This window comes from Scomber scombrus, chromosome 1 (assembly GCF_963691925.1).
Source record: "Scomber scombrus chromosome 1, fScoSco1.1, whole genome shotgun sequence".
Taxonomy (NCBI): domain Eukaryota; kingdom Metazoa; phylum Chordata; class Actinopteri; order Scombriformes; family Scombridae; genus Scomber; species Scomber scombrus.
The window spans coordinates 31011874-31035433 of NC_084970.1; the positions used below are offsets into that span (position 1 = coordinate 31011874).

The 23560-nt window shown below is 37.3% G+C and overlaps 1 protein-coding gene across 1 annotated transcript in view; it reads left to right on the forward strand.

Annotated features, from left to right (window-relative positions):
- Positions 1 to 23560, forward strand: part of kcnq1.1 (potassium voltage-gated channel, KQT-like subfamily, member 1.1) — a 44824-nt gene that overhangs the window by 19863 nt on the left and 1401 nt on the right. The window contains 9 exon segments of the mRNA XM_062433673.1: positions 522 to 662; positions 5694 to 5804; positions 7858 to 7953; positions 8142 to 8258; positions 10126 to 10264; positions 15503 to 15559; positions 17518 to 17647; positions 22965 to 23040; positions 23429 to 23523. Of these exon segments, the coding sequence (XP_062289657.1) occupies positions 522 to 662; positions 5694 to 5804; positions 7858 to 7953; positions 8142 to 8258; positions 10126 to 10264; positions 15503 to 15559; positions 17518 to 17647; positions 22965 to 23040; positions 23429 to 23523 (962 nt within the window).

A 23560-nucleotide genomic window follows, 5' to 3' on the forward strand; every position in this document is an offset into this window, starting at 1 on the left:
GTATTGAAGTATCTTTAGTGTGTTTGTGGGATTTGTTGATAGTGACAAGTACTACAGATGAATTTCAGTCTTGTCCTTAAAGAACATCATCCTACCAAACTAACAAATAGATAGTGTGCATGTGTGTGTGTGTGTGTGTGTGTGTGTGTGTGTTTGTGTGTGTTTGTCTGTGTAAAATTAATGTGCAGCCACACATTAGTTCATAAATGACACAAGCCAGACCAGATAGCAAAAGTCTCAAAAAAGATTTTAATCATCATATTCACAACACATTTGTATGAATATTCACATCCATATGTCGTATTATTAGCAAAACACAGCCACACTGGACCCTGGCCAGCTAACTGGTGAACTGGTATAATTGATATTTTGTGGAAATCAGCAGGCTTTCAATCCATGAGTAAGCAGTCAGTATAAATATTTACATATATCTAGACAGCAGTTATATAATTGTATGATGGTTTTAAAAAATGATCCATTGTGTTTGAAATATGTCATGCGTTTGTGCATGTGTATTTCAGGAGCTGATCACTACCTTGTACATTGGCTTTCTGAGCCTGATCTTCTCCTCGTACTTCGTCTACCTGGCAGAGAGAAGTGCAGTCGACGAGAGTGGCTACACTGAGTTTGAAAACTACGCTGATGCTCTGTGGTGGGGAGTGGTAAGAATATGTGTCTATGTATGTGTGTGTGTGTGTATGTGTGTGTGTTTTCCTTTATGTGTGAGTGGCTTATGGGGTCAGTCCGTCAAAAGTGCCTTTAATTTCAACCAAATTTCTGTTATTTATTTCATATATTTATATATTATACATTTTTCGATGATGTTACATTCACTATTTGCTCACTTAAGGCACCTCTGGAGCACTCTGGGGCTTTTATTATAAAATGTATGAATTCATTTATTTTCAATTATTAGCTAATTATATTAACCAAATACATTTCAATTAATTACCTAGATTATTTAATGAAATTAATTATTAGGTTGATTTTGAGCTACGCGTCAGCCATGACTCTAGCGATGACATTGTCGGGCTGTCAGTTGGTTCACTTTTATCCAGACTAAAATAGGGGACATTCATTGTTGCCAGAGGATGAATCCTACTGACTGTGGCACCACCATGAGGTTAATATCTATTTTTGGCTCAGATAACTGCCCAATTACCTGATATAGGTAAATCTCACATAAACAAGCACATAAATAGACCAGTTGAGGGTGTCTCTCCTTACAAATACATGTTAAATACGTGCACCTTCAATTAACCTACTAAAAGATTTCAGCCATATAGAAATGCACATAAAATACTGTTGGGTTCATACTCTAAGCAAAACAAACAAAACTGCTGCCAAATTCCTGAGATGTAACACCCAATACAGGCCTGATTGTAGCTGGTGTTTGTTGGACCACACACTGAATGTGACCTTTCATGAGAACAGGGTTACTCCTTCCCCAGGAGTCTGGTTTACCACAGTCCTTTATCAACTGAAGGGGTGGCTCCTGACAGCAGTTCCTTGACAACTGATGAGGAAAGTCTCTACTCCCTCGTTGCCAGGGGTTTAAGTGGGTCAAAATGATCCAGATTTGCATTCTGGCACCTTTGCTCAATAAGTAAATCATTCTGATTTGCAGTTTCATACATAATAATGTCAAGCAAATTCATTTTACTGGCGTTCCTTCCAGTTGATGCCATCGAGATACTCATTTAACAAAGTAATGTCAGATACCTTACATAGTTTCACCCCAAAACATCTGGAACAACTAAAAATTCTTGCCATACATCTATTTGGCATAGAGTCAAAGACACATATGGTTTCCATAATGTCCTCCACACAATTCCAGATGGTCAAGCTTGAAGTAAACAGAAACTACCATTCCTGAGAAAGGTTGTTTCCAGTTGTTTCCTCTTTTCTTAACCTTCAACACGTGTGGCTAAAATACACTATATAATAGTTAAAAGTACACTGAATCAACATTAACCATACACAGTGATGGGAATAACGCCGTTATAAATAAACAGCGTTACTTTTTTCAGTAACGAGTTACTGCCAAAAAAATGCGGCGTTTCTTCTTCAGACCTCACTGAAGCGGTTTTCACCCGAAGAGGCGCTTCTCTCTCTCTCTCTCTCTCTCTCTCTCTCTCTCTCTCTCTCTCTCTGTCTCCCAGCCAAAGAGTGGCTGCACTTAGGGTCATAACCAAAGACAGAGTAGGGCGCAAATGAGATACAATCTCCTGGAATCTGGAGCGAGGGAGCAAGAGTGAGCTGTAGAGGTTGATTGCACGTGTGTGTGTGTGTGTGTTTATGTGACTATCAATGCAGCGCGTGTGAGAGCAAAGCATCCTGAAAGCTCTGTGTTGCTGCTTATTAGACCATACGAAAAAGCACTTAAAATAGTTGAGAACTTGTAGAAGATGTTCTTCATGTTTCTCCAGAGTGCGACATTGCACATCCTTAATTTTTCTTCCTGGCTATCACAATGCGGAAGGTGTAGGGGCTGTGAGATTCCTTGATCATTACTGTTGCAAGAAGCTCCTGCAGTTGTCAGCAGACATCCATAATATCTACTGGAGCCAGATGCTAAACTCTCTTTCTAGAAGGGCTAGGGTCTTTAAGCCTGATGTGATGCTCAACCCCCTTTTTGTCAGACCAACATCAAATTCTGACATGGAGAAAACTTCAGGCTGAATTTGGCAGGCAGCTTCTGTGCATGTCTGTTTAAAGATTTCAGAGGGAGTCCTAGATTATCAACCTGGTTGTAGCAGTCGTACAACATCATTTCAAAGTTCAATTGAGAGATGAACTCTCTCAACCGAAAACTTTGATAGTTTCAGTCTCTTCAATATCCTTTATGCTGGTATCTGTAGGTACGCCATTCAAGGCTAAAGCATTAACTGGGTCTACTCCCACTTCGCTGCACCACTTCTCAAGCTCAGCTAGTAACTGGGGGTTGGATAAGTGAGTGATTATTCTGTAGAGTCGTCTTTTCTTTATTGTAGATCAGTCACACAGTAGATCCCAAAGGTGTCTCCATTTTAAGGTAACACTGCTCTGCTCTACAGGCCTTATGAACACTGCCCTAGATTTATTTTCCTACACTCAATAGTAATACTACCTGTACTTTATATTTCTGTGTATTGTGTGGGTGTCTATATGTACTTTGTATAGGAATAAAGACTCTTAAACTATGTGCATGGTCTCACTTATGATGAGACCCCCTCCAAATAATTCACATTAGTAAAAAAGGCACCACATTAAACATGTTAAAATCATGAAATTAAAGGATTTATTAAACCAAAAATAGGCCTAAATAGTCATAAAATAAAACATTATAATTGCCCAATTACCTATAGGTAAATCCATAATAAGTTGTGGGCCTTTTCCGCACTGTGGGGAAATATTCTACTCAACTTCAATTAAACGTTAGAGATACAAATGTGCATTAAATACATGTTAAATACGTGCACCTTCAATTAACCTACTAAAAGATATTCAGCCATATAGAAATGCACATAAAATACTGTTGGGTTCACACTCTAAGCAAAACAAACAAAACTGCTGCCAAATTCCTGAGATGTAACACCCAATACAGGCCTGATTGTAGCTGGTGTTTGTTGGACCACACACTGAATGTGACCTTTCATGAGAACAGGGTTACTCCTTCCCCAGGAGTCTGGTTTACCACAGTCCTTTATCAACTGAAGGGGTGGCTCCTGACAGCAGTTCCTTGACAACTGATGAGGAAGTCTCTCCTCCCTCGTTGCCAGGGGTTTAAGTGGGTCAAAATGATCCAGATTTGCATTCTGGCACCTTTGCTTAATAAGTAAATCATTCTGATTTGCAGTTTCATACATAATAATGTCAAGCAAATTCATTTTACTGGCGTTCCTTCCAGTTGATGCCATTGAGATACTCATTTAACAAAGTAATGTCAGATACCTTACATAGTTTCACCCCAAAACATCTGGAACAACTAAAAATTCTTGCCATACATCTATTTGGCATAGAGTCAAAGACACATATGGTTTCCATAATGTCCTCCACACAATTCCAGATGGTCAAGCTTGAAGTAAACAGAAACTAACATTCCTGAGAAAGGTTGTTTCCAGTTGTTTCCTCTTTTCTTAACCTTCAACACGTGTGGCTAAAATACACTATATAATAGTTAAAAGTACACTGAATCAACATTAACCATACACAGTGATGGGAATAACGCCGTTATAAATAAACAGCGTTACTTTTTTCAGTAACGAGTTACTGCCAAAAAAATGCGGCGTTACTTCTTCAGACCTCACTGAAGCGGTTTTCACCCGAACAGGCGCTTCTCTCTCTCTCTCTCTCTCTCTCTCTCTCTCTGTCTCCCTGCCAAAGAGTGGCTGCACTTAGGGTCATAACCAAAGACAGAGTAGGGCGCAAATGAGATACAATCTCCTGGAATCTGGAGCGAGGGAGCAAGAGTGAGCTGTGGGGAAATATTCTACTCAACTTCAATTAAACGTTAGAGATACAAATGTGCATTAAACATGTTAACATACATATATTCTATCTTCCAATGTTTTGTTTATGACCAAATACCTGCAGAAATTATGACATCATCTATATTTTGTGCTTACACAAAGGGAATCTTGTAAATATTACCTGCTAAACATAAGCTATTTATTACTGTCATTGTAAGCATTTTAGCATGCTGATGCTAACATTTACCTAACCCAACCATTGTAAGTACAGCCTCACTAGCATGAGACTCAGACTCAGGCTCCATTGTGTTATTTAGTTGTTTATCCTAAGTCAATTTTTATTTGTATAGCCCAATATTATAAATCTCATATTTGCCTCATTTGTGTCTTTATCTGAACTGATTTTAATGTCACATTGTGATCAGAGTCTACAGAAAAACTGTCATTTTAATTATACTAATGACATTAATATCTATACTAATTGTATTTTACTCCACCAAAAGTTTCAAGGTTTTATCTTCTAAATATTGTTTTCGTAGCTTTCCCATCTTGCAGAAGAAATCTTTACTTCTGTTGTTACAGTAGGAGTTTTGTTACAACCCTTGGGCACATCTAGTGGGCCGTTAATACAAGAAGCAAAACAAGCAGTGTAGAGAATATGGGATGAAATTTTATTTTCAGACAATAAGTCACCACCCACTCTGCTTCTTGGGAACTTCAGGGACTGATATTAAAAAACAAACACAGAGAATAGTCAAAACAATTTCTCTTGTATAAATGGAGGCTCATTTACTTTATTTACACACACTACACTATACAGTATAAGGTCTGTATCCACTCTCTCTCTCACACACAGTCTGTATCAGGTACTTATCAGTGCATAAAAATGTATGTTGGAGTGACAGGTAGGTGAAAAGGTTAGAGTTCTGGTTCGAGGTCAAGAAATGCATGGACTACATTAGCAAAAAAGTTTATATACTTAAAATGATAATGATGACAATGCTGGGGTTAAGGTCTGGTTAAATGTAAGCACAAAAAACACCTGGTAAGTGTGAGGAAAAAGTTATGTCATGTCATGTTTTGGGTTAAAATGGTCTCTTGAAATGTAGTTTAAACTTCCCTAAAGTTACACAAATGTTGTCCTGATTCGTGATAATAAAATCACTTTTGCCACTTTTGTTAATGGAACTATGCAACGAATCAAGTATCTTGCATGTGTTTTTTTTTCTTTCTTTTCCCAAGGTAACAGTGACCACCATCGGCTATGGAGACAAAGTTCCTCAGACCTGGATTGGAAAGACCATAGCATCCTGTTTCTCTGTCTTTGCTATTTCCTTCTTTGCACTGCCTGCAGTAAGTGGAAAGAGACATTGCTGAAGTGAGGAGTCTTTTTTTAGGCTGAAGTATCTGCCATGTGTTCACTATATTGTGTATTCAGTTTCTGAATATTATTAATCCCTCTGTAATGTTTCCTATTAAAAGGCAAAGTTGAGCAATCCCTCATAGAATGGTGGCTTTAAATAGGGTACTTTTTATTACAAATTAATTCCAGCTGCACTAAAACCATAATTACTTTGGTCCTTCAACTATATATAGTATTATCATACATTAAGTACCACTTTTAAAAAAAAATGTTTTATTTGGATCCCTATTAGCTCTTAATAGCGCAACAGCTACTCTTCCTGGAGTCCTAATAATAATAATAATAATAATAATAATAATAATAATAATAATAATAATAATAATAATAATTATAATAATAATAATAATAATAATGATAAAAAGAAGAATAAGAAAAACAAATAAGAAATAGAATAAAAGTGGTACTGTACTAGTTTATAATTGCCTTGGTCCAGACCTTTGAATCTGCCCACTCCACCAAGTCTAGCTGATTGTCTGATATCAGGCAACATTTGTAATAATGTCAGTTGCAATGCAGCAAACACACTGCCCTCAAAAGGCCATAACAGTCCTGTCTCCAACAACAACAACACAGCATAATAAGCCTCCCCACAAAGTAAATAAACCTTGCATCAGTCAGGATAAATCTATCTTTGACTCATCAGGAGTCAGGAACTGTTTTTAATGGTATTATTTGGGGATTTTCTGATAGCTTATGATAAATTGCTGCCCGGTACAAACGTTTTTAAAACATTAATTCTGGGTTTTGGAAGGACCGATTTTATTCATTATCATTTGTCTAGCTTTGTAATAGTGCTTATTCCCTGTATAGATTATTCTTGAGAAATTTTAGAACACATATTCCCCAGAAGGAGGTAAAAGACTACACAGCAGCCTCTCATCCACTTACAGCCTGAGACCGGCATGCATTCCCTCAACCTCCTGTCTGAAATAACAGTTCAGGACCAGATGTTCTGTTCGATTCAGAATAATCTTCTGTAGGTGCTTTTTAACTGCACTAGACTATGTTGCTGAGCAATACTCCAGATATGTCAAAACCAAACATTGCTCAACCTGCCTAAATGTGCTTTAAGGTAGACATGAGTGACACCTTTTATTGAAGGATATTGCTTAGACTTGACTATATTTAGGATTTGTGTGTAATCATATAACAAAGCTGGTTCTGTCATGTTTTACCACCCTCTGCAAGGAATCGAAAGGATTACTGTTAAATAATGTTTAGCTTTGACATGCCTTCATAATATTGTGCCTTGACTGCTGTAAGGACCTTGACAAGCCATATAATAGCTCTATAATGTACTTCAAGATGAAGGTAATTGATAAACTGCAGCTCACAGTATTACATTAGAGCTTGTAAATCTTTTTTTTCATTTAGATATCAGTTTTAGATCTGATTCTAAAACTTTTCTGATTAGTTGATTTTTGATGCTGAGCAAGATCCATCTCCTTGCAACATCTATGGTCATATAGTGGTGCACAAGCTAGAGCAAAGCCCAATTATGTCAAAATCCAGAGATAAAGATCAACAATGACAGATACAAATAAAAGAAAAGGCAATTAACATTTTCATGGGCTGTTTTTGATTTGATTTAGTAATTGATTAGCATATGAAATGTGTTTTGTCCTGCTTACTTTGTTGGGAAAGCAGTCAAATAAGAAAAGTTTTCAATTTACTGTGGTATGAAATGGAGAAGTGCAACCAACCACCGTTTTTATCAGCCAAAAATAGATATCTTTAGTTGGAAAATTACTTCAGTCCCTCACCCAAACCTTCATTTATTGGTCTTCTGTTGATCAGTTACTTGATCGTTAGACTAATTGTTTCAATACTAAACAGCACACTTCCTTCCTTCCTTTCTTCTTTCTGTCTTTATTTCCTGACAATCTTGTGTTGATTTCTGTCTTTTGGATCATGCGGATGCCCCTAAGTGTGTTGTTAGGACTGAATTAATGATCGGTTACTCTGCTGTGTTGTTTTTCACAGGGAATCCTGGGCTCAGGCTTCGCCCTGAAGGTACAGCAGAAGCAAAGGCAAAAACACTTTAACAGACAGATCCCTGCGGCTGCCTGTCTCATCCAGGTATTTGACCAAGGAATACTGAAACCAAACCACAACACAGCCGAGAGACACAACTGTCTCAGGGCCCTGGTCTTGTTATTGAGACCGGCCTTTCATGTAACCCTTGCTTCTTCTTCTTGCACTTCAGACTTGCTGGCATGAAATCTGTCTTGTCCAACCGATATATTGGTATTTTCTTGCTCTTGCAGACAGCATGGAGAAGTTTTGCAGTGGAAAACTTTGAATCTGCCACATTCAAAATGTTTTTGAAAAAGAGATCCAACATTCATGCCTCCTCTCTGTCCACGCCAAAGCCCAAGAAATCGGTTGGTAATTATTTTTATGGATTTTACTGTAACCACTAAACTACCAGTTCATGCTGATAGCATTTATAGGGTGTTGAAAGTGTTGCTAGAGTTAACTGTCTGTGGGGTTAGAACAGTAAAACTTACCAACTGTGTGTCTGACAAGATGACAGTACATAATCAACATTTAATTAGTCAAGTCACTTTATTTATAGCTAAGAAAAACAACCACGAAGCAGAAGTGCTTCACAGAGAGATGATAATTACAATCAAATAAAATCACAGACATAATTATCAAGATCAAAAGAAAATTAATTAAATGTACAATGGGATGAACAAAATTAAGATGAAATCATTAAAACACAGCAGCACTGCACGGAGAACAAATCAAAACTAAAAGCAGAGTCATATCTTCATGTTGACTATTAAAAGGCCAAATAAGAGAAATATGGGTTTTAAAAACATCAATTGTGGGGGAATATCTAATCATGAGTGGAAAACTTTTCCGCAGTTTAGGGTCAACAATGTAAAATACCGGATGACCTCTGGATTTTAAGTGGGAACGTGGAATGAACAGCAGTGATTGCTCAGCAGATCTGAGAGCTCTGGCAGTAGAGTCGGGAATGAGGAGGTCAGAAAGATAAGCTGTTGCCAGTCGATGCAGAGCTGTAAAAACAAATAAAAGAGTCTTAATCAATTCTTTATTTCACTGGTAACGAGTAAAGAGAGGCCAGAGGGAGATGTGGTTTCTCTTCTTGGTATCACTGAGGCGTCTTCCTGTTGCGTTTTGAACTAGCTGCAGGCAAGATAAAGCTGACTGACTAATTCCTATGTACAGTATAAACTATTGAAATAGTCAGTGCAAATAGAAATGAAAGCATGTACTATGATCTCCAAATCCTTAACAGACAAAAATGATTTTAGTTGATCTGAGATGGAAGAAACTGGTGCTGAGAGCGAAGTTTAAACCATAGTCAAAGATAACGTTACGTGGGAGTTTACAGGAGGAGCGGTGGGATCTGGGAATGTACAGTTTCAATTGTTCTCAGTAAAAAATCAGAGGAGGTATTCACATGTATCAGGTGTTGCAAATTCTTTCAAATTATTGTCAACATATCATAATTGACTTATGTTTGGAAGGATTGAAAGCCAGATTTTGATAATCATTGACAAAATATCTCACCAGAAGGTCGACTCAGTGGCTGTTCTGGAGCTTTCAAGTGTATCACAAAGTCTTCAGCTGATGGGAGTTACCCAGTTGTCATTAAATTTGAAAGGGTCAGTTATCCCCTGAGCAATTAAAAGACCTCTCATATTTGATTGCTGTTTTGAAAGATGAGAACCATAGTGGTATGATTGTTTTGTCTTCAGTCGTCAGTATTAGTGGAATTAAGGTCCATGTTGGTGTAAGAAAAGAAATGAAGACAGTTATAGCACAAAAAACAAAAAAAGTGCAACCAAGGCAACCGTCATCAGCAGCTTTTCAAATCAATTTCACTGCTAGTTGGATATTGGTCCATGCCTACACAAATGCAAAAACTTAAAAATACTGTTTATATGTCAGGCATGTTCCCTCAAACTTTGCAGGACTTCATTTTAAAGTTGTGAAAAATCACAAAAACAGCAAAATAGAACGTGCAAAATATACCAATATAAAATAGTTATTTTATTCTTCTGCTGCTGCAATAAGGCCCTTAAACAAACATTATTCTGTGTTCATGCATTCATCTGACCACAATAGCTGAAGAGCACATTATGGTTTTACCACAAACCAAAATGTTTCCACCATTAGGCTGAACACAGTCTCATTGGTGTGTCACTCAAGTGTGAACCGTTCTTTTCCTCAGGAACATTTTCTTACGCTGAGATGTTTGCATTTCTTGCACAGGTAAAGATAAGGAAGAAGTTGAAGAGCAATGACAAGGACAACGGTCCAACTTCTCCTACAATTCCCAGCATCACCTTTGACTCTGTGTTTGACAATGGGAGGGAGCTGAGCACAGATGTTTACAGCACTGTGGGCACAGGTACTGAAAAAGAGACAAACTAACAACACTAAAGCTGTCTAAAACAGAATAACACATTTATGCAACAAAGATTTTGTCAGATGCTAAGGAGCCTTTTCATGTGGATCTGTAAAATAAGTGTGTGTTTCTGGATTTGTTTGCACTGCTTTATTACTGTAACAGCTGATCTGAATGAACGTCTATGATAACGCAAAGGATGCCAGTAAGCATAGAAGAGAAATGACTGATGTTGTATTGGTTGCCAACCATACAATTATAGAAGACCCCACATTTATTTGTGGGGTTGTAGATACAGGATGGGGATGGAGTAACGTCCATACATTAAAAATAGATGAGCACATTGCAGCGATAAAACGTGAGGTTGCACTGATTAGTATGAACTCCAACAGTGCACTGCTGAACTTACAAAACTCCACATAATGTACAGTACTGCAGGATCAATAATGAAGAGCTGAGAGTGATGGGAAGAAGCAAACCAAATCATACTCTGTATCTTCTCAGTGTCAGTGAAGCTAGTGTGTGTGTTGTGCATTCTGCATGCCCTCATCAGATCACATTAAACTTACTTAAGTTTTTTAGAGGAGAAGATTTAATTCTCAAGAATGTGATTTGCTTATTTTATTTCGATTTGATTGGACATCTAAGTGAAATTCGAAACCATATTAGACACAGATTATTATTCAAAGCAGATATTTTTTTTATATGCCTTAAACACTGGTATAGCAGATCAAGTTGTGAATACAACACCTTCACATCATCAAATTTCCAGTTAATATAACACATGTAATAACTTATTTACACATCCAGTACATCATCATTCATTTGGAATCATGTTTCTGTTTATCTGGTGAATGTAAGTCTAATATTCACTCTATTTCTTTGTCAATTCCTGAGGGAAATATCTTTAGCTGCTAAATGCTTCTCTGTTTTCACCAGCTAGTTGCTTACTGTGTTTGTTTACTGCTTGGTGTTGAACAGGTAGTGTATAGTGGGCTTTTAGAGCTTTTTCTCTCCAAACATTTGCCTACTGGGACAGAAAATCCTATAGTGTGAGGCGCCCAAACTGGAGAAATCCGGCGAAAATTGTTATAGGAAACGATAACACACACATGACAGGGGGGAGTTCCTGATCAAGAGAAGTTGAATTGATTTTTAGTGCATGAGAGACTGAGTTATCCTGTATGAGAAAGGTTGCAAACTGCAACCTCACCACTATATGCCAGTAAATCCTACACACTGGCCCTTTAAAAATCAAGATTAAATTTGATCCATGGCCCATGTTTTCATTTCTTATTTTTGACTTGAACAAAAAATTGTATGTATGAAAAACAAGTTTGGAAAAGTCTGACATGTCTCAAACCTTTTTATAAGTTAATGATATAGTGGTATCAAATATAAACAATGTCTTATTTAATAGCCTAGCATTTGAAAAGTTTTATATTAATTATATTAATCATCATCATCATCATCATTATTTCCATCAATACTGCATAAAAGCCATTAATGGATATTCTGTTTAATGTAAGACTAGACAAACAAAATGAGATACTGGAGAGGACCGTACTTTTCAAAAGGAGATAAATATGGATACCTTTATCCATTTACTTATGAATGTCTGTAACATGTAAACATCTAATTGAATCATACTCTTTGTTATCCTCAGTTACATAACCTTTTTCTTTTACACCAGCCACCAACATGAAAAGCTGCCTAAATGCGTGACTGCTGTGCTGCCACCGACATGTTACTGTGCAAATGGCTTTGCTTTGCGCCCAGTTCTCAGTAGAACAGCAGGATTTAATTTGCCAGGTTGTACAGATGTATGCATATCTGTTTGCTTCATGTTCAATGAAAATCAGTGTCTTTGATTTGAAGCTAAATTGATTCTACAGGTCTTACTGCACATCTTACATCTACAGCATGCTGCTTTTAACTATGAATAATTTAACTAAATTTCCACATTGCCATCTGGCGTGTGGTTGTATTGACTGGATGCACAGTGACGGTGGCTCAAATCCTCAGCTGTTTACAGTGTTGTCAGGCTAACATTATTGTTGTGGATGGATTTTTCGAAAACGCAACCCGTGTCTTTCAAATTTAATTTAATTAAGTTCAGTACTGATTAAATATTGTTGGTGTAATCTAGTGTGATTTCATATTGCTGAGAGGGTTTCATTTTGAGTGGGAGTTATTAAAAACTCTCCGTCAGACATGGTTTAAGACGAGGGGCCCTATTTTCAAGAAATAGGGCGCATGGCGCGTGTGGGCGTGACCAGCACATTTTTACAATTTTCCTGACCATCAGCACCGGTGCACTCTGGACTCAGTCAGGTGCAACCAGGCCCAACGTGAAGGAGAGGCTGAATACATTATTTGTGGGAGGAATTCAGAAACAGCAGATGGAGTCGGGGCAAGCTTTAGTAAAGATCAATCACATGAGCTCATCTGATCCCTTTTAAAAGCAGTAACAGGTGACCCGGGGGAGAGAGGCTGAGTGAGAGAAAGGAGTTCCCCAGGATTTCCAAAATACAAATACCCCCAATGTTATACATCAGTCTAAATATGATGACAATGGTGGAAAGGAAATAAAGCTGGTGTGTTATCATGTGCGCTGCCACTTATTTTATGCAAACAATTAATATAGGATAATTAATACATTTGAACTGTGTAGTTTTACTGCCCCTTTTATAAAGTATAGCTTTTACATTTATGTAATAACCTTAAATGAACAAATACAAAATTTAGGTTTGTAAATTTGTTGGTTTAAGTTCTAACACAGTTTCATTGAAATATGTAAATGATGAGTGATGGTATTGATGCTGTGCCAGCTGTGCGGAAAGTGAACAGGATTTTGTTTAAACCTGTTTTAAAATGTGTTATTTTATATTGATGTGTTTTTTTTTTCACAGCTGATAGGAAGTTTGCACAGCACAGTACCTCCGGTTGTTAAAGGCTATTTTACATACTGATTCGGCCTATATGGATACATGTCCGTGGGCAGAACTGACATTTGCAAATCTTTTGAGACATGACTGCAAGTTGCAAAACTGAAAACTCACTAATTATCCTCGTGATATGAAAATAATTTAATTCTCTAACCTCAGTTTGAACTTTTGTTTGATAAAAATGTCTGGACAAATTTGATGGAGCTCAGGATGCATCCTGAGGATAGCCGAGTTACCTCAAATTATTTTATCTATGAGTAACAGCTTTCCAGTTTGATGTTTAGAAAATACAGAACGTAATTACCTTAGATCCTGCCCGATCCTATCGCTGTGTCAGAAGATCTCAATAATTAATGAAGTTCCCTCTGCCGTGCAATCCCTATGTATAATGATGCACAGCCCCTCTCTCAAATCAGAGACTGTAGATGAAACACACGTATCATTCCAAGCTGCTGTGTGACGACTACAGCTGTTTGATAAACCTCGAAAAGAACCGACATTCTACAAGTTGTTGTGGGAAACTCACTCACTCAACAGAACATAGGCGTATTCTGAACTCTGGGTCATCAGATTACGCTCATGTGGATATTATTGGCAAGAATCTTTCTTAAAAACTGTGTTTTGATTCTCATGTCAATCTGCAGCAAACCGAATTGGGCAAAACGTCATGTAAATGAAAGGTTTTGTGATTTTGGAAACGTTGTGTGCGTGCAACTCTGCCAACTGAAGTGCTTAAGCATCTGAGCAGGTTTTATTGAAACCAGCCTGATTAGCATGACCAGTAGTAACAGCCAACAAAAACAGCTATAGTTATTCTAGCTGTATACATATAACTCTATTAAGTTTGCTTACAATTCAATGGACGCACACAACAACCAATACCAAAGTCAATAACACATTTCTATGAACTTTATTAGCTTTAACCCTTGAACATGGAAAGAAAAACACTCCTGAACAGCAGTCTTCATGAGCTACACTTCATGAGCATACCACTTAAAGAGGGGGAGGGAGGAGTGGTGCTTGCCTTTTGTACACAGAGAAACTTTCCTCCTCCAGCAGATGAATGTGAAAACAGTGTCAAACTCTGCACATACCCGTATACAATCTGTGCAGTGATGCTCAAATATCCAACTGAAGGAACAAGAAGAAAAGCTAATCTTTGAGTGGAGGGGGACTTAGTGTCAACATATGTTTCATTTGTTTACAGCAAAACCTCACAAGACACCTTTAAATAAAAGATCTGAATGCTTCCTTACCCTACTGTTTCTATTCAGCACTTTCTCAGCAGAAGTATATCTATATGTGTCTGTATAGTATCGTTCGCAGATTTGGTGATGTGACAAACTCTTTTACCATTTCATATCTTTCTGAAGCTGGTGATACATATGTCTCCTGGGATTCTTTTATCCAACTTCACTGCTTATTTCCTCTCTGTTATTTTTCCCCTCTCTCGATGTTCTGTGTGTCTCCCCCGGTTTAGCGGGATCCCACACTCTGAGAGGATGCGGTGAGCTGCTGTTAGTGTTCACGTCCTTCACATGCCCTCAGTATAATCACTTCCCTATTTTACTGTCCATTATAACAGCCTCCTATACAATCACTTCATCACCTCGGTTACTCAAGTAATATGTTATTTATCAGTGCATGATCTTGTTGTGATGTGTTATGTTGTTATTTTAAAAGCGGACATATGCTTTTTGTGATTTTCTTTCATTTGCATACTGTCAATGTCAGTTGTCTTTATAAAAAATGTTATGGTTAAAGTTGTACAACTTGAAATGCTCCCTGCAAGCCTACTACTTCCCGATCGAACTAACATCAGATTGTTCTTGCATGCCCACAGACAGCCATCTGTTGCTAAGCTTCATCTATGAGGATCAGATTCGGGTTCGAACTTGTACGAATGCATCTGAGAAGAAAAACAAGTGAAGTCCACCTCCTATTGTTTGTTTATGTAGTCTTTGAAGTTGCTGGAAGTTTTGCCAAGAGAAGAGGCAGCTTCCCAACTGCACAGCACCAATCAGCACAGAATGGGTTCATCGGGACAGGGGGGCCGTTAAAGATAAAACAGCCTGTTTCAGACAGAGGCTGAACTGAAGGGATGCATAAATGTTAAATCATGCAAAGATATTCCAGTAAAGCTCCAGAATAAAAGTGTAGACCTGGAAATGTGCATGATATGTCTCCTACAAATAAAATGATATTAGCACCATCATTTTAATTATCACTGTTATTGTCCTTTTTGTTGCCCTAGAAATCATAGATTGTCTTTGTGTTTCTGTGTGCGTTTCAGATTGCCAGCAGTCCTGGACGTCTTTGTCCTCCCTTCAGTTCAGCTCACCGCCTCCAGGTAAATGTTTCTCCAGAAGTGAATAATTGCATCACATGGGACCTATGTCAGGCCGTCTGTAGTTTAAAGAGTGCTGGGTAGGGCTAAAAGTTTGAAGGTGATACCTCAGGTGGTATTTAATGTCAGTTTAAGTTGGTATTTGATAAATGGTTAGAAAAATGACTAAGACTATCAAAACTCACTAATTATTCAGAGTGTAAATGTGGTTAGTTATTTTATGATGCAAATTAAAACATTCACAGTCAAAAATATACCCAAATTCAAATCATTTAAAAAAAAAGAAGTCAATAATACATCCATATGTTTAGTGCATGGTTAAAGGATCTCTGTGTATTATGCTATCCCACTGAAGAAACTGGCTTGTTGTGTCACATCTGTCCTGGTTCACAGCACTAATTAAGTCCATTGCAATCAGTCCATTTACGATAGACGCCTTGCACACCATGTTAACATATTCACACACTGAAATCAAATCAAAATCAAGCATAAGTTGAGTTGTATCACACTTGGATAGCTGATGCAGTTTCAAAACACTGCAGTGACAGATTCAAACACACAGCTGGAGTCCACAACAACTCTTCCATCTTCTCTCCTCTGCAGAGGGCAACAACATTCAGAAAGTTATGGATGTCAGCGAGATTTCCTGCGGTGATGAGATCAAAGTGTAAAATCATCCACACTGTCAGCTGTCACTCCGGGGATAAAATAAACACAATTAAAAATGCAGCTAAAATCATAATTATGTGTCAAGTGTCATAAATGATCTCTCTCTTTGTCAGAAGCTCTGTTTTAAAACCAGTGGAAATAGAAAGCCTGGAACAATAAAAAAAATGTTTCTACTAACTTCTAAAAATAGATATGTTGATCTTTTTACTTTTCACTTTATCATAGATTCAGGATTTTTGTTCATGTTGGGTTCGTGTAGGAATGATGACTTTTTTAGGGGGGCTGACAGGTTGTGATCTGATCCTCTGAAGTTAACCTGCTCCAGGGCAGGTTAGCTCTTCAGCATAAGTTGTCATGGTGATTTATCCCAGTTAAAAGTGATCCAGCAATTAAAACCTGCAGTGTAGACCCCAACTGGCCCTGACATGTGTTGCCAAATTTGACATTTGACTGCCTTTATATTTGAGTTATTCTTTCTCCAAAGAGTAGATTATATGCTTGCTCTGGCAACACAGAAATGTTTTCTTACAGATATAAACTGATTTGGAAATCATAATGATGAGACATAGTGTACCATAGCTCTGATGTGCGTATTTCCTGTGTTTGTTTTTGTGCTTGTGTTTGTTTTTTGGTTGGTGGGTGAGAGATTAATAGATAGGTGAAGTCTCTGTTATGCTTTGTGTTTATGTTTTATGTGTTTATTGTTTGTGTATATTTTCTTTCTGTATGTTGTCAGCATACATTCAAAACTACAGAATAATTAACCATATTATATATCATGCCTCCACAGAATAATGACCTGTTATGGCACTATAGTATCTACAATATATAATAATATAAACTGCCTTACCTGATGACGTCACCTTTTATCCAGTATGTGCCTGACAAATGGGACTGTAAACTGTAAACTGCTTTCCCATCTGAAAATGATAGTTCTGTCATAATTCAAACAGTACAGAAAGGGTCACAGGTCACACGAGGTCATAACATTCCCACAATGAGGAAACTTCCTCCACATCATTGGGGATTTTGCAAAGTTACTGCTTTGGCATATTTTTTGTCATTATTTCATACTGAACATGCAGTGTATATATATAGATTTTATTTTTTTAACTAGAAAGAGCAATACAAATTAATTCAATTTTAAAATCACCAAACCTCGAATAGCAATCATGAGCAAAAAACTGGCTCAGGTTGGTAGACAGGGCTCTATCTGCAGCATCACTGTTATTGCTGCACAGATATGTTGACTGTAAAAACGTATGTGTGTATCTCTGTGTGTGAATCTACAGTGAAAAGAAGTCCTGGCCTCTTGGACGTCCACTCTCCTGGTCCCCTTCGGAGAAATTGCAGTTTTGCAGACGATCTGGAGCAGGAATCAGAACGAGAAAGTGAACTGACTCCTGTCACCTCAGTGTCACAGTGAGTTCAAGCACCAACACTCCGCCATTACACTGATGCTGTACTGATGTGCAAGTGTTAACCTTTGTAATCTGCCAAACCTCTAAGCGCTCTTGTCTCTGCTGTATAATGATTCTCTATTAGGATAAAGCAGCATTGGTGCTTGCTGAGGCACTTGCACAGCGAGACAGTGAGACTGATATGAGGAAATGAGTGTTAAGTAACTGCACTGTGATGTAAGTGCACAGTAAGTAAAACAAATGGAGTGACAGTTTTGACCCGTGGGACTTCCTGTCTAAATGGTAGGGTGATGCAGAGTGGGAATTGCAAGCAGCAGCGTTGCTGGCAAGAATCACTGTTTGTTATGCTGAATAAATACCCAACCAGCTGTTCTCATAAAGCCATGCCACATCAAATCTCGTGCTAAATTGAACCATTATGAAATACTATTGCTTGTTTCATTTATGACAAGACAGGGGGTTAACACAAGCTTGAAAAATGGGTTTCTTTTCAGCAAGTTGGTCAAATTTCTATGAAAACTCTTCGATCTTGAGATGAGTTGTAGATTGAATTCCAAATTGTCTACAACTGTGGAGAAAGCTCCCATTTGTTGTAAAATCTAAGATGCAACACGGGTTCTTTGCCTGGAATTGCTTGCAGAAGTCATATTTCTCTATGTACCTTGTTTAACAACACAGTGCAGTATGTTTTGCTAAATTGAAGAAGATAGAGGGTATTGAGGGTTTTGACAAAACTGCCACACTTTGCTAGCAAAAAAGTAAACAGAAATGACACCTGTAATAGCACAGCAGGCATGGCCGTTAAAGGGAACCAGAATGTTGGGATTGTTGCAGTTAGGTAGGTGGGAGTTAAAAGTTAAAGCTTCCTTGAAACACATTTCATGTTTCTTGTGTTTGTTTCTATTAATTTCTATTAATGAAGCACTTGGACTTTAAGCAAGAGGAAAACAACAAAGTGAAACTAAAGGCACAACAAGCTTTGGATAAATACATTTAAGCACAGTTTTGCTGAAACAATATTGGAGCAATTCCTACTAGGCCAGTAACTGTGCGGTAATTACTAAAAGTGTTAGTGCTTTACTGAGAAAAGTGATGTGATTAAAGTAAAGTGTTATCCTCTATCCTCTGATCATAAACCTAATTTTCTGAACTATTAAAGAATGGCAGCCACCATTGATCAATGGAAACAAATTAGTTAATATTAAACACAAATGGTAAAAAAAAAAAAAAATGGTCTCACTGCTCTACAGAAAGGGAAACGACCAGTGAGAGAAAAAGAAGAGTTCCTTCTCAGAAATGCATTTCTACTTTAGGAAGTACTGAAAAACACAGTATGTAAATAGTACATGCATTTTTAACGCCTAGTGTGATTGAATTAAACTCAAAAGTCAACACTTCTAAAAACATGGTTTGTGATCTCTTTGAAGTTATAACACTTCAGATTTCTGTCTTGGCTAATTTGTCAAGAAGTCCCAGAGATCTGTTTTAAATTACACATGTATCGATCAGTGCGGGCAGCAAAAACACACTGAGAGGCTACTCTGTCAGATAGAGAACAGAAGAAGAACAACTTTCAGCATATAAAAATACATTTGACTAAGAGATTCATCACTTCAGATTGTTTTAATAAACACGTTGAAGAGTGAGAGTTAAGAAAATAGTAAACACTGATGCTGTAACATTGAATTTAGGATCAAATGTTGTCTTCCACATTCCATGAAATCCACACATGCACCGGCTTTCACATCACATCCAGTGTGTGTACGCATCATTTTCTATGAATCACTTGTGTATGGGAAGCCACTTCATCACTAACAATGACATCTAAAGAGGCAACTACAGAATGCAAATACATGAAATAGCTTTTGGGGGGAAAAAAGAAGGGTCTGATGATAAGAGTTCACCCAGCATTTTGGGTGACATGCTCACTTGCTTTCTTGCCAAGATTGATACCACTCAAATATTTATCTGTTTAATATGAACCTGGAGGCAGGAGTTTTGTCATTACTGTGAGGTTGCAAGACTCCAGAAAGTTATTGATCTTGGCAAAGAAATCATTCGACATACAGCCTCACATAAAACCTCAAGGTGACGTTTTTACTCATGGAAGTAAACGTATCAAAGTAGCAAGATGTAAAATGCACTTAGAGTATTGATAATAAAAGAATGTACCCACAAGGTGTTATATGTATTAAATACATTGTATATAGTTATACAGTGCCTGTAAAAAGTATTCATCGTCATTTTTAACATTGTCTTAAACATTGAATCAAAGAGGATTTAATGTGGATTTGTTGACACTAATCAATAATAAACTGGCCTTTATTGTCAGGATGGAAACAGATCTATACAAAATGATGTAAATATGTTACATATACTGTATATATATTAAAAAAACAATACATAATATGTCTTAAATGTAAAATATTGATCTGAAACTCTAGTATCTAGTAGCTATTGCTGTGAAATAAAAGGTAGAGGAGTAAAAGGTAGAATATTTTCCTATGATTTGCAGTGGAGTAAAATTCAAAAGTAAATTCAAGTAAAAGTACTCCAAAACTGTATTTGAGTTAATGTACTTAGTTACAGTCCACCACTGATGGTAAGCTAAGCTAACTGACTCCTAGTTCCAGCTTGATATTAAATAGATATTTGGATTGTGGTATATATCTTATCATCTAACTCCCAGTGTTTCCCAAAATGTGTAACTATTCCTTTAGAGATAATAACCTCCGAGTTAGGTTCAGATTTACACATCTTCATCAATATTAGAGTAAAGATAAGATACACTTACACTATTCTGTCTTTTTCGTAATAGCCGACATCTGTCATAAGAGTGGAAAGAAATTGTCTGTCTATTTCTGGTTATATCACCTCCTAATAATCCTTTTGTAATAGAAAATGGATTTCTACTGTACAGCAGCTCAGAGAGCACAGTATTTACATTTCATGAAACAGTGGTAATTTGACAAAATATTATGAAAGCTGCATTAGGAAATGAGCTGATAGCATCACCCCTGGAAACAAATAGACAGACCCATTATGAGACACACAGACTTTGTTCCTCTGCAGTCTTGACACTGCTCTCCCCCTCACACACTCATTCACTGCTTTCCAGGGTAATAAACCCTGATGAGTTATAGCACCCTAGTAATTCCCACAACATAATAATGGAGGCTAAATGTGCCACTATCACTCTGGGCTTTTTGCTAATGATCTTCAGAGATACACACGGACCCCCCAAAACACATATCCTTTGTTCTCACTGTTACTCACCTTGGAACACATTCAAAGGCAAGCAAACCAAAAGTGAGAAGCTTTTGATGTAAAGCAAGGCAAGGCAAGGCAAGTTTATTTGTATAGCACATTTCAGCAACAAGGCAATTCATATTGCTTTACATAAAACATTCAAAACATTGAGACAAAGTGCAAAGTAAACACATAATAAAACAGCATTTAAATACATTTAAAAACAGTCATTTAAAAGCCAAGAGAATATAAAACAAGCTGAGGTATGAACCACACGAATAAAAGTTACAGTCAAGTGGAAGAAATGAATAATTATGTGATTCAATAAAATATAGCAGCAATCAGAAAAGTATTCAGCCTTGATTTAAAAGAACTGAGAGTTGTGGCAGACCTGCAGTTCTCTGGGAGTTCGTTCAGATATGTGGTGCATACAAAGTGAATGCTGACAGAAACAGAGCAGAAAGCAGACCTGTCCCACATGATCTCAGAGGTCTGGCTAGTTCAAAACGTAGCAGAGGATCAGAAATGTATTTTGGCTCTAAACCCTTCTGTGCTTTGTAAGCCAACAGCAGTATTTTGAAATCAATTATGTAGATGGAACAGTAACAGTTTGGGTATGAAGGCCACGTCAACCACTTATTCATTGAACCACAGAGACCTGTTTTAAACAGGAAAAACAGAACAGAAGTCTAAGCAGTGTTTATATAAGACTCACCCTTTTTTTAACAGGGTTATTCTATATTTTCATACTCTTTATCTGACACAATCATTTTTGCAACAACAACAAACAAAAAAGAATCATCAGTATCCACTGCAGTAGGTAAAAGTACATTCCTTTGGAACATTTCTTTTTGACATTAACATCTGAGTGACTACTTCAGTCTATATTGGACTTTTGCTCATTTTCCAAAGGGAATTTATAGTCTCATTTCACTACATTAAGCTCCATTATTAGAAGTCTAAGTGAAATTAAATAACATTTGTTTCACTGCCACAGCACACATATCAACTCTGAATACAACCTTTTCTGTGTTCTCCTTTAAGAAAAAAAACATTATTTTCATTATGGCACATCCTGTGTTTGCATTGATATGTTGGAATACCAAATAACAGATGAAGAATTTCATTTATGTTACCATTGAAATAGGTTTTGCTAGTTGCAATCATTCCTCGTGTTCATACTGACCATTAGAAGATATCTTCAAAATGTGATAACAATGTAAGTGATGGGAGACAATATCTACAGTCCTCATTTGAGCAAAAATGTATTAGAAAGTTAATCTTAAGTTAATACGAAGCTTCAGCAATATGAGTTAAATAAATCAAATCTTCCAAAGTTAGTCTTTTTGGAATGATAGTAGCAAAAAGAGGAAGTTTTGAACTCTTTTAATGGTCAGTATGAACAGAAGGAATGATTATAGCAAGCAAAACCTGTTTCAATGTTTATATGAGCAGCTGGCTGTTGTTTTAAGACAGACTTGAACAATTGTGAACATATCCTTTAAACCATATGTGCATCAGCGTTCTATCATTGACAGAGCGGACGGCCACACTGACAGCAGCCAGACCAGCATCCTGCTACACAACACAGAGCCACAAACTCCGAATAACAACTCACATTAGCTCTCCTGCTATAGTCCCCTCATAATTTAACTTGCAAACAGGAACACATCTTGTCCTGCACCTTAACTTGTTGAGCAAACAACCAAACAAACATTCACCGGGGGGAAAAGTGCACCTCTGACGTTAGTTTGTAGTCTAGATAGCAAATAATCTGCTCAGCTGCAGCACATTAAACAGCATGTAAACATGTCTGCAAATTCCACTTCGGTTCATTTACTGTAGATACAGGCGTGATCCTTACCTTTCAGCACTGACATAACACACTGTCTGCCCACAGCTTGGGGGCTACAGGTGAGAGCTACAACCTTGTGTTGATTTACCCCTTTAATTATTAGGAATCCTTTGACAACATTTTTTTTAGCCTTGACATATATTATTTAAAGATTCAAATCAAGTTTAGTGCAGGGATACTGTGCACTGAATGGTAATATGAAACCCTTTCACAGGCTGACTGAGTCTCACCGAAGAGCAATCCGGGTGGTCCAGAGAATGCGCTATTTTGTGGCTAAGAGACATTTTCAGGTCAGTATGACAGTATGGTGTTGTGTATAACTTTTTAATTTATGAGCTTTGGAAAAGTGTTGCCTTTCAGGCATTTTTCATTTAAAAAAAAAAAGATTAAACTGAAATTGAAAAACCCATCTGTGTTGTTGTGAAACCAAATTGTGTGCAATTAGGTTTTACTTTCTGGAAGTTTTTCAATGTCATTATTTCTTTATGCTCAGTAACACTGAATTAATTTGTCGTTTATATTAATTTATCATGTGTGCTAAAAGTAAGCTGCAACTTTGAAGAGGTTCACAAAGCAAATTGACTAGTGCCTGAGGAAAATTGAATAAAACCTACTGCCGTATTTTTTGGAGGTTTTATTTTTTGATTTAACAATTCTGAGTCTTTTTTTTCTTAATAGCAAGCTCGTAAGCCGTATGATGTTCGAGACGTGATTGAGCAATATTCCCAGGGTCACCTCAACCTCATGGTGCGAATCAAGGAGCTGCAGAGAAGGTACATTGTTTAACTTAGATGAGCTTCATAAGAATTA